The sequence below is a fragment of the Protopterus annectens genome, chromosome 3.part0, assembly GCF_019279795.1.
Source record: "Protopterus annectens isolate FY-2018-M chromosome 3.part0, PAN1.0, whole genome shotgun sequence".
NCBI lineage: Eukaryota > Metazoa > Chordata > Ceratodontiformes > Protopteridae > Protopterus > Protopterus annectens.
In genome coordinates this window covers 1,758,753,979-1,758,766,967 of record NC_056731.1, presented here as the reverse complement: position 1 = coordinate 1,758,766,967, position 12,989 = coordinate 1,758,753,979, and the positions used below count along the sequence as shown (strand labels likewise).

At 36.1% G+C, this 12,989-nt stretch overlaps 1 protein-coding gene across 1 annotated transcript in view; it reads left to right on the top strand.

Annotated features, from left to right (window-relative positions):
- STMN2 (stathmin 2) overlaps nt 1-12,053 on the top strand; it is a 372,629-nt gene extending 360,576 nt beyond the window's left edge. Inside the window, exon 5 of the mRNA XM_044065794.1 lies at nt 10,590-12,053. Coding sequence (XP_043921729.1) covers nt 10,590-10,652 — 63 coding nt within the window. The 3' untranslated portion in view covers nt 10,653-12,053. The remainder of the gene's footprint in view (nt 1-10,589) is intronic.
- Nucleotides 12,054-12,989: the final 936 nt, after the last annotated feature.

Below are 12,989 nucleotides of genomic sequence, written 5' to 3'. Positions count from 1 at the left end.
CTTAGTGAACTTGTCTACAATGCCTGAGTAGGGTATTGTATTAAAAGCCTTGGCCAGGTTGAGGTAAGCTTTGTGCACAGTCTTACCTTCATCCAGTGCTTTGATGACTTTCTCAAAAAAGGCCACCAGATTTAATAGGCATGACCGTCTTTTAACAAAGCTGAACTGTGATGGGTCCAGCGTTTGCATGCACACAAAGCAGCCAACAACATCCCTCCCCCCACCAGCACTGAATAAGATCACCGTTTTAACTTACATGCCTCCTCAGATTCCTCAAAGGTTAAACCATAATGCTGATGAATAAAAAGTAATGCAAATATCAGCAGTAATCAAACTCCACCTTCTCCATACTACCAGTAAACATGATGTCTCAGTTTCCCTGGATATGAGCTCTACAAAAGTCCATATGTGCAAAATGAATGCATACATGATAACAGCATTTTGTGTCAGTCCAACACGTCTTTAACTTTAATGTCTAAACATAATATATTTGATGCCTCTCCCCACAGCTCAATAAACAGAAATGGGAACAGAAAGTAATAGTTTGTGAAGTTGAAGGTCTTCATAAAAAAGACTTATATTAGCATGCTACTTGTGCATAGAACAGTACACTGATGGACCTCTTATAGGCATACTGGCTTACATATTCATAAATATAATTCTGTTTGCCCTCAGTGGCTTGTAAACAATGATCACATTTTACTATGACAGCTTGTTTGCAAGTGAAAAATGTAAAATGCATATCATGTTCCTTTCTTCAAATAATGCAGAATTTAAAATCTTGGCATTCTTGATTATCACATGGACTCACAGACACATGCTCATTCTCTCCTCTTCAGCAGGTGAATAGATGAAATTGTCTTGTGCAGCACAAATTTGTTTCATTATCAGTTTTATGAGTATTGAAAATTGAGAATAAAAGAAACTGATTATTATTATTATTATTATTATTATTATTACTAGCACTGTTTAGCTAGTTTAGCTATTAACCATAGGCAAGACTGCTCTGCAAATTGTAGCATGTTACAGGCCACCCTCACAAACTCAGGAAACTCACATGGCCTTCCTGAAAATACTAGAGGGGATAAATGTATCACCAAACACCATCATACTAGGTGACTTCAATTACCCTAATATAGACTGGGAACACTACTCAAGCCCAAACACCCTAGCCCAAAAGTTCCTGGAATTCATAAACTCAAATGCCATGGAACAACTAGTCACCATCCCCACAAGAGGAGATAACATACTTGATCTCATCATCACGAACATGGGAGCACAATGTTCAACACCGGAAGTATACCCCTCACTGGTGAGATCAGATCACAAACTAATCTCGCTGGAGGTCCTCATCCCACCCCCACCTGAAATAAAAAAGACCACAGTAAAGAACTTCTCAAAAGCCGACTTCACACTTCTAAAGTCTAGTGTGGTCTCCTTTCAGGCCCCCGAGCCGGCGGAAAACAATACTCAAGCCGCTGAATCACTTACAAACGCCTTCTACCAGCACCTGCAGGACTGCATGGATAAGGCAATCCCAAGCAAAACAAAGACTCTTTGTACCAAAGGCAAGCGTCCAGTCTGGTGGACCCCAGCCATAAACAAACTCTACAACAAAAGGAGGAAGCTACTACAAGATAGAGCAAAATCCTTAAAAGGTAAGACACCCTTGATCACTATAAGTAAAAAACTAAGAGCTCTCATAAAATCATCCAAAGCAAATTTCGAGAGAAAAATAGCTAAAGACTCAAAAGACAATCATAAGGCCTTCTTTAGCTATGTTAGAAACCTAGGAGGAAACTCCCAGATATGCTCAGAACTAGTTCAAAATGATGTGAAGATTACTGATCCTACAGACATTGCCAACATACTGGCTGACAGGTTCAGTGCAAACTTCTCCCCTCCCCAAAAGGAGAGATATCTATACCAAATGAGTGCAGCCCCCAAACATCTCCAACGCCCAAGTGAGAACTGCTCTCTCCAAAGCAAAAACACAGCATCCATGGGACCCGATGGTGTCCCCGGCTGTGTGCTCCACGAACTCAATGAGGAATTAAACCCACAGCTACGACAGCTGTTTAATCAAAGTCTTACCTCTGGATACGCACCCAGGAGTGGCGCACTGCAACTGTGGTCCCACTTCACAAAGGCGGTGCCTCCACAGACCCTGGAAATTACCGCCCATTAGCTTGACAAGCCTTACCTGCAAAGCCATGGAGAGGATCATAATGGACCTCATAAATAAAGACATAGGGAATTTGCAGACTTTGGATCCAACCCAGTTTGGCTTTGTCAAAGGCAGATCATGCCTTTTAAACTTGGTTGACTTTTTGAAACAGTCACCAAAGCCATTGATGAGGGAAAGGCAGTCCATACAGCCTACCTCGATCTGGCTAAGGCCTTCGATACAATACCCCACTCGGGTATCATTGAAAAACTCATCAGCTTAAATGTTAACCCATACATCACAAGATGGGTTGCAAACTGGCTGAGTGACAGAACCCACAGGGTCAGAGTTGCTGGCGCCATGTCAGACTCAAAGCCTGTCACAAGTGGTGTCCCACAGGGCTCAGTCCTGGGCCCACTCTTGTTTGGCATCTACTTTTCCGAAGTACAAGCAAACACAGGAGGGTTATGGCTGACAAAGTTTGCAGATGACTGCAAACTGGGCTCCATAGTGGAAAACACATCTGACACAGATATCCTTCAGAAGGGTCTCACAGAAATGGATAACTGGTGCCAGAGCCACGGCCTAAAGTTAAATGCCAAAAAATGCATAGTCATACCCTTCGGGAAAAACAAGGTTACCCCTAGCTACCAAATAGGTGGCAATCCACTGAGCACAGAAGAAGTTATCAGGGACCTGGGGACCCAGGTTGATAGTAGTCTGTCATTCGACACCCATGTAGCTAAAGTAGTTAGGAAGTCCTTCTACATTGCCCACCTTATCATGAAGGGATTCTCATCTAGATCAAGGGAGGTCATAGTCTCCCTTTACTCATCACTCATCAGACCAATGATTGAGTACAATGCCCCATTCGGAATGTATCTGACCCGACACTTGCAGCAGCTGGAGAGGACACAAAAGTTCCTCACCAAAAGGATAAAGGGTCTCAAAAATCTGTCCTATGCTGCCCGACTGAAAGAACTCCAGCTCTATTCAGTCGCACCGCTTGCTCAGAGGTGACCTTTGCCTAACATACAAGGCCATGTCAAACCCAGATTTGATGAATATGCTTCACCTCAAAAATCTAGATCCATCAGAGCCACAAGGGCGGAGACTTAAACCTCGACACGGCTATTAATAGGACGTGCTGGAGGGATAGATTCATCACCCAAAGACTCCCTATGCTGTGGAACAAAATCCCGGTACATGTGAGGCAGAGCACCTCGCTGGCCTTGTTCAAGAGAAATCTTGACCAATGGATGGGAGATCGCAGATATACCCCAGGAATTACCTCAGTGTCACTGCTCGACAGAGGCACAGCAAAATAATGGGTATAGTTCCCCATACTAAAGGGGTGGCGTAAGCCACAAAACGATGGGCTAGGCTTATAAATGCCCTCGGGCAGATAGCCTAGTATGAACCTATGAACCTATGAACCTATACTAGAGAATTCTGCTTTCCAGATCTTTTTATTGTTGCTTGTTTGATAATCCAAGTTTTTGTATATTGCATTCGTGGCTTTGTGATTTGTGGAAGTGACCTCAAAGATCAGTCCTATTTCTAAGTTTTGCTTTCAAGCAGTAACTTTAACTATTCCTAGACAATTTCAGGTTTGCTAGTTATGACTGCAGAAAATAGTCTATTCTCATTCAGACTATTCATTATTTTATCATGTTTGTCTTATAAAGAGTTGCACTCCTTTGTGTGCTTTATTTCAATAAATCCCATCTTCATGTTGTCAGATAGCTGAGAATTTCAGGATATTGAACATTTTCTTAATATAGACATTGGTATATATGTTTTGGTAACTTATTAACCCAAGAAACTGAATTATGAATAACAAGCAATCTAGTTGTTCTTTTCCCAGTTCAGTTTGTTTATTTATTTGTTTATTTATTTATTTATTTGTTTATTTATTTTTGTCTTCAGACTCTGTTACTCTTCCAGCATATATACAAAAATCCCCTAATAAGCACTTACACTGAAGATGTTGGAAGGTTAAACTAATTAATTAAACAAATTAGTTCAAGTCACTTATATTTCTTGTTTTCTTTTTTTAAGATTTTTTTAATTAATTTAACATATTTGCAATATATATATATATACAGACAGGAAGAAATCCAGCTTCAAATATTGTTATATAGTGATAGGAATACATTGAATCATCAAAGTAATCTTATACAATGAACACATTAAGAATCTTGGTATTTCAGTAGCAACATTTCAAGGTTATCCCAACAACTAAAAGTTGTACTATGATTTATAGATTTTATTCTGATGACTTCCTTTTGACGGGCGGCCACGGTGGTGCAGCGGTTAGCTTTGCCGCCTCACAGCAAGAGGTTCTCCAGTTTGATCCTCGGCTGGGGTGCCTTCTGTGCGGAGTCTGCATGTCCTCCCTGTGGTCGCGTGAGTTTCCTCCGGGTGCTCCGGTTTCCTCCCACATCCCGAAGATATGCTGTAGGTGGATTGGACACACTAAATTGGCCCTAGGTGTGAGTGTGTGCATGTGTGTGCCTTCTGTGGAAGGTTGGGCGCCGGGCTGGCAACTTGACACTGTAAAACTCCACTGCCAATCATGAGCGGACAGTGATCCGCTGTGGTGACCCCTAACCAGGAAAAGGCAAAAGAAGAAGAAGAATTCCGATGACTTCCTTTTCAGTTTTACATAGTATTTTTGTTAAATTTAAAAATTCTTTGAATGTAGGAACTAAGTTCAATTTCCAATATTTTGTAATGACTTTTCTGGCAACTGCCAAGAGAGCCCGAAAGAGTTTTTGCTGTTTGGCTTTTACAGATACAGGAAGTGGAACATTCATTAGTATTACTGATCTAGTGAAAGAGCAATTATCAGACCATAGCCCCTTAAAAAAAATACTTATCTCCTTAATATAGATTTAATTGTTCACAATCCATAAACAGGTGTGTCCAAACAACTTTTACATCTCTACTATATCTCCAGCAAACTTAAGAAGTCATTTTACTAAACTTAGAGATTTATATGGCGTGACAAACATTTTATGTATATATTCCCACATGAAAACTTTCCAGACTATACTTGAAGAAGTTTGACTAACTGATTTAAGTAGCAAAGCTTTATCCTTACTATCTATTGAGTAAGTCAATCCACCACTATCTAAAAAGTTCTAGAATTTTGCATCAAAATTATTATTATTTATAATTAACTAATATAGCTTGTACAAGCATCCTTTGTATGTCAATCAACCTTCAATAGCATTCATATGTTCATATAATGGGGGAATAATGCTCTGTTTCTCTTCACTCATGTTATCTACAAATCCGTTTAATTTCTTACTGATGGATATTAACTGATTAGCAGATTCATCCAAATTAAATCCCTTCATTAAATATTGTGGGGAACTTAACTTTTCCTTTTGCAAAACAATAAGACCATAATACTAATCCCTTCCTTTTTAGCAAATTCATTTTAACTTTGTTCTGAGTTTCTTTAAATCTAGATGTATGTACAATAGGAAAACACAAAAATTTCCATTTTAAAATTAATGCAGTTTTGAAAGCATATTTCTTAACTGTATTAAGAACTGTTGTCATATATGCAGAGTCTAAAGATTGAAATGAGTTTCCTTCTAATGTAAATTTTGTTAACCAGATGAAAAGATTATTACATAGTTCTAATTTTTCATCTTTAATAAACTTATAAGAATTTAGTATAATCTGCTCCTGGGTGGTTTTCCATTGACTAATGTAGGTTGAGTCTGTCCAGAGTATAATAGAGTTAAAACCTGCAACAATAGAATAACATTCTACATCTGGGAAGCTAATACCACCATACTCAATCTGATATAATTTATATACACAATTCTCAGTTTTTTTAGCATACCATAAGAATGAAGTTAACATTTTTTCCATTTTCTTTAAAAGTTTTTTTCTCAAGTATTAAAGCTATATATATATATATATATATATATATATATATATATATATATATATATATATATATATATATATATATATATATAAAACTTTGGGCAATATCATCACTTTTTAAACATTAACCTATTCTCAACAGTTAAAAAAATCATTATAACTAGATCTCTAAATAAATAGGTATAACAGAGTGGGATGCATAGAGATAAAGACATCTATAAACTTACAGGTCACATGTAATCTTATCATACTAAACTATAATGCAAAAGGCAGATCAATGTACATATATATTTATCATGTCAAAGGACATATTTTATAGCACTAACAAACAGCTCAAGTACAAGTGCCTCTATTTCAAATTTCTGTAATACTTTTAACACATCATGTAATAAAAATATTTAAAAAAATGTTAGCTTGTTAAACTACTTCATAGATATATCCACATTACTGAGGTTGAAGAGAATGCCTTACTATTTCTGTGGAGTCAAAAAAAAAAAGAATTGCAGTTTATATTGTATTCAGAAGTTACAAAGTGTTCAAATTAAATCCCATTATCCTTTCCTGGATTCAAGCATATTGAAAAATCTGCTTTGCTCTCTATCAAAATGAATGTACTGATTCAGCAATAAAACAATCAGACTTCAACTTTGACTTATGAAATAAGGTATTTCAGGGAGTCTTAGTGAATCTAATAACATTCAACATGTAAAAAGCTTAGGAGTTCACACGATAAAGCTTCAAATTTCAGCTTTCATATTATTTTGAAATACTTTATATGATAATCTATGTAAAGTATATGAGATCTTGTACATTCACATTTCACTCATATACAGGTATATGCAAGAGACCTCTTTCTTAAAAGCAGTTTATTATTTAAATATATTTTGTATTATTTTCCTACTAATATTCTACCTTATTGTATATATCTTGTAATCTTAAAGTCTGTCATCAAAGAGCTATTTAGTCAGAAGTTCCCTGTTAAACATTATACTATGTGTACATAGTTCTTAATTTACTGATACTGTTCTTTTATTAATCTTACATAGTAGATATTACATTCTTTGTGTATATGCATGTTTGTAAGATGTTTACTCTTATTAATTCTAATATTTCAGGCAATACTGACTATATATAAAATAATTCCTACTCATTTTATTTGAATACATGTGTTTTGCCATTGTGAACTATTGTTCTGATCTAAGCTTTACATGCTGACATCAGATTCTGGCTACAGCATGTGAAACTGACAAGGCAGCTGCTAATGTACTCTATAAGTTTCTCATTCTTCTTAGTTCTTTTAAGCTATTCTAATCAGTAGCAAACATCTAACTTTACTTCTTTCAATTAGTAGGTACAGTTAATATGTATAAGTTAATAACACTGTAGCATAAGCTGTTATGTAAAATGTTAGCATATTATATGTTACAATATTACTATATATTATAGAACATTACTATAGCTTTTGTCTTACCAATTCTTCACTTCTGAGAAAAGAAAAGAGGTGTTACTTTGAGTAGATTTCTCACATATATACTTGAGAAAAGAAAAAAAAAACATTATTTTTCTTCTTTCACAGACTTCATTGATGAACTTTGACACAGATTTTCTTCACCGCAGCTCAAAGCTGGAAAATTGTAGCATTTTGAGGAAAAGGAGCATGCTTTTGTTCTCAAGCTTTCTCAGTGTGTCTGTTGTTTCATAAATGAGTTGTGAAATGAATGTGTTACACAAGAACAGGGAAAACAAAATCACCAGCACTTTAACACTTTCAATTAGCATATTCATTAGATCTGACATTGAGTTAACTCAGCAATGCACATAATAAGTAATGTTGACTAATTATAATACAATTTTTAACTTATATAACATTAAAGTTACCAATTATATTGCTTATAATGTAATGACATTTTCTTACAAAAGTATTTGTTTAACATGTGGAAGCTATTTATAGGTTTAGTTAAATGAACTATATTAAGTATTTTACTGTAAATATAGTAAAACAGTAAAACTAACCCTTTATATTCCTCATCATGAAACAATTGTCTTAGCTTAAAATATAAATACATACTTACACATGTTTTAAGGCTTAAAGTCCAGTACAAACCTTTTACTTAAAATGAATATGTATTGTTTCAGAAAAGAATAGTCCAGCAATCAGTGAATATGAGTAATTTGTTTTTAGGCTTTTTAGTGTTAGAATCAGTTTTCCAAAAATTCAACTCTCACTGTCTCTTCAGAGTTATACTGTTCCACTCCATTTATTCAGTATTAAGGATTTTTTGCTGTTAACAAAAGTGGATGCCTCCTCTAGTGTGCTGAATATTTTAGTTCCTTTAGAAAGGAATAATATGATCTTTGCAGGAAACACCAAACCAGGTTTTATATTGTTCTGTTTAAAGTGGCTTTAATATTGTTCTTTTTAAGTGCTTTGATCAGTGGTAAACAGGATTTTATTTTACTCATTACTTTACTGGAATATTCATTGTCAAATCTATGTTCACCTATTTTAATGCATGGGCTGGACCATGCTGCTTTTAATATTTGATATTTTTCTAAGCTAGACATAAACTTAACTATAATTGAGTGTGGTGGGGTGAGTTTTCCTTCTTAGAAGGTGCTCACATGGATCTATGTGCTCTTTCAACTCCAAAAATAAAGTTTCATATAGATTTAATGTTTTATGTAGCCAGGTAGTTAAGAAGTTTATTATATGGGGATACACTCTTGGTTAGGCTTGTAAGGGCTCCAGGGCATTAGCCTAGTAATTTCCTATGATCCTATGATATTCTCTACCTCATACTTTTCAGGTATGCCATAAATTCTAATGTTAATTCATCTCAGTCTATTTTCTAAATCATTGCATTTTTCTATGAACATGTTATTTTGCTTTAAAAGAAATTAAGACTGAGACTCAACTTGAGTTATTCTGCTTTCATGAGCATTCAGAGTCTCTTCTATATGGATGACTTGTGCCCCTTGTTGTTTCATAATAGCGTCAAAATAGTCTATCCTCTTTCTGGTCTCTGAAACATTCCAGTTTTGTATTCAGTTTTATCTACTTTATGTGATATATCCTATATACCAGATAATATTGACTGAATGGCATTTTTAACACAAGAATCCTGAGTACCATTTCATGAATGACTCATGAAAGTAAGTCTCTTCTCTCATAACTAAACAGTTGAAATTCTGACAGAAAAACAGTTAAGTTTGAAGAACTTGCTGCTATAAACTTTTCTCTATTAATGAATAAAATTAGCTAGCAAGTATCTTCAAATTTAAATTTTTGATTACTTTTTCTGTCAGACAAAAGTTTTCAGTCAGAGAGCTTTTGCCAGTTGCTGCTCTCAGTTAGCCATCTTGGCCACCCCCACCCCATCTCTTGTTTTGGTATGTAAATCATTTACACTCCCTTAGAGATTCTTATTATGAACTTATGTAAGTGTGCTGAGCAGAAATAATTTGTTCTTATTGGTGATTTTGTTGAGATTGCCCTGGCACTGCTTGTCTGGTGATTCTTATGTAATATAACATTTATTTTTATAGGTCAGAAGTCTGTTTAATCTGGGAACAGTATATTATATATGTGACATGCATCAAATATTTTGGAACAAGGGTTAGTTTGCTGCTTATATATTTGGTCTGCATGTTTAGCGCCACAGTAAGAGACAAAATAGTCAGATTGGGTTATCAGTCTGTGTCCTACTTTCCAGAGCATTTATTAAGAAGCTCTAAGCGCTGCTATACTGAATCATATCAGCAACTGTGTCTTGTAAACCAATAACTTAGATCCTGGTGGCTCTTCAGTGCACTTATTTGTGTTATTGACAACCATTATTTAGGAGCTAGAATGCACAAATCAGTGTCACCAGGACTTTCACTTAATGGCTGAGTGGCTTATATTCATTAAATGGGTTATAGATGCTTTGGATATGAGGCAAAGGTCTACACAATTTATTTATTTTTCATAGACTATTATTCTGACATAAATGCACTGTATTATAGTTATGGTCATTATGATATGATGACATCACAAGATGTTTCAAAGCAATGTGATGCATATACATTAATAACTCAGTAAGAGCAACTGCTAAAATTGTAATATGAAACTAAATAAATAAATAAAAGGTTGAATCTTTTACAAGTCTTTAATCTTACATAGTCTTACCCTGAACTCATAAATTCCTAAGTTTGAAATCATGACCTGTCATTGGATCCAGAGAAGATACTTGATAATACTTTAAAACAAGAAATCTGGAAAAAAGTTATGTATTTAACAATGTGGGGCCTAATGTCATAGAACATATTTGGACAGATAAATGTATATAAATTTAATTTGCACAATGTTTTATTTGCTTAACATCTTCTCATTCTTTTGATTATGGCATTGAGGATAAAAGATGTGAAGTCAGTTTGCACTGAAAACTAGGGAAGTATGCAGGAGATGTGAATGCATTTGTAAAGAACGTTTTGTGCATGATGTTTCATAGTACTTTCTGGGATTCTTTTTCAGGAAAGGCATGCCGCAGAAGTCCGCCGAAACAAGGAACTCCAGGTTGTCGAGCTTTCTGGCTGAGCATCAGTATCCAGTGTAACATAACACCATCATTAGTAAACTTCCCTGCCAATATTATTCTGGCTCATGTGATATCAGTAATGGGAAATATATGACATGGTTTGAAAAAAAATGAACTCAGTTACTATAAAATAGTGATGCAGTCTCTTTGCAGAATGATTTGCTTGATGTTTAAACTGACTTGGATCTTATTTTGTAAATACTTAACATTTTTGTTAAAAAATACAAGTATTGCATTATGCAAGTTATTTCATATTTTACATGTCCTGTAACAGGCTTTGATGTTGTCTGTCTCTACTCAGTTGAAATTGCATTAGATGAAATATTTAGACTCCAGTCCCACAACAGTTCCATCCCCCACTTTAGATTCATAATGTAGAACAGAGCTTTAAGGTCAGTAGTTTTCCAGAGTGAGACCAGCATACGTGTACAATACATTATAATCTGCAAACATTGTTAGAAAAGTAACTAGAGAGAGCAGACACTTGTATAAACCAATAATTTGCCAAAGCTTGCCAAGCATAATTTGTTGGCTTTTAGCATTTTTTTTCTGTTTACATTGTAGTTCAGATGTGATCTTTCCTAATCAAATAATTTAATAATGAATGAAATCCACACTATACTGTGCTTAAAGTGAGCAAGTGAAAACACAGATTAACTTACCAGGTTTGCTCAAGTAAGTTAAAGTAACTGCTGGCAGTTCTTGGCAGTTCATAATTAACTAAACTATGAAAAGAGAAAACACATTCTGCTACTAGGCCAGTACTTTTTCCAATTCTCTAAGGAAGAATGACTGATGTAATACATGTGTATATATATATATGTTTGTGTGTGTGTGTGTATGTATAACACATGCATGCATAGTCTGGCCAGCTGGCCGATACACAGTAGTGAGGAATGCATACAGCTAGGCTTGACGTGGTGCAAAAATACTGGCAACTAAATATAGCACTGTTTTATTATTACAGAATGAACAGTTGTGTTCAATTATTAAGTAGTTTATGAACAGCAGTTAATGTGCTATTATAAATGACATCTCATACAACCCATTTATTTATAGTACAGCTGCCAACCATGTGATCAATGATCTAGTTTTTGTAACAATGTTACTGTTAACAACACAGACTGACCTGATTTCTTTAGTTACGGGGAGCACAGTTCCAAAATGTCCATGGAATTGTGAGGACTGGTGCTGCTGGGGTTGCCAGAAGGGGTGCTTGTGCCAAGTATGGGATTGCTAGTTATCTATAAATTCTGAAAAAAAAATGTGTTTAACTTGTACCTTGCCCTCCCCCCAGGGTTGCTGCCTGCCTTTTCGATTTGTCATTTAGTGCTGTTTTTTCTGTATGTCAATGTGAGCAACCTGTGATTAATAAACAGTTGGGATTCTATCAACAGGAACATGTCTGACATGTTTTCTTTTAGTCTTTTGTGTGTCATCTCTTGAATTTGCTATGTCATTGCTATGAACATCTGAAATACAGTGAAACATTAAAATGAATAAAAACAAGAGAAGCAAACTAATGACTGTCATGTTTCCACACTGCCTGTTACTTTCACAGGATCATAGGAAGTTACTAGATTATTGGCCATGAGGCCCTTATAAGCCTAGCCAAGAATTTAGCCCACGTTCTGACAAGTCAGTACCCAATGCCCCTGTCCAGCTGGGACACAGGTGGAATCCCAGGGATGTATTTTCTATTTCCCATCCAGTTATCCAGATTGCACTTAAAAAGGGGTAAAGAGGTACTCTGCTTGACATGGCGAGGGAGTCTATTCCATAGATCAGGGAGTATCTGGGACACAAATCTGTCCCACCAGCAAGTCCTATTGATGTCACAGACCAGGCTGAGGCCACGGGTTACTTGAATGGAGCTTGACTTGCAGATATGCAGCAGTCCCAATGATTCAGGGTCTGAGATCGCCTTGTCTGTCAGAGAGACGTCACCTCTAAGAAGTCTGTATGAAACAGAGCAGTGGGATAGGGCTTTTAGCCTGTTTGTGTATGGTAGGTTTTTGAGGCCTTGGATTCTCCTGGTGAGGAACCTCTGTGGTCTCTCCAGCTGCTGCATGTGCTTTCCAAGGTATATGCTGAATGGGTCATTGCACTCAATAATGGGGCTTATAAGGGAAGAATACAGAGATGTTATGACCTCCTTGTCCCTGGATGAGATACCCTTACTTATGATGTGGGCCATGCAGAAAGCTTTCCGTACAATGGGAGCAACATGGCTGCTATCAATCTGGGTGCCCAAATCCCTCACGACTGACTGCGTGCTTAGAATGTTGTTATTAATGTGATAATTTGTGGGGATATCTCTCTCCCCAAAGGGGATG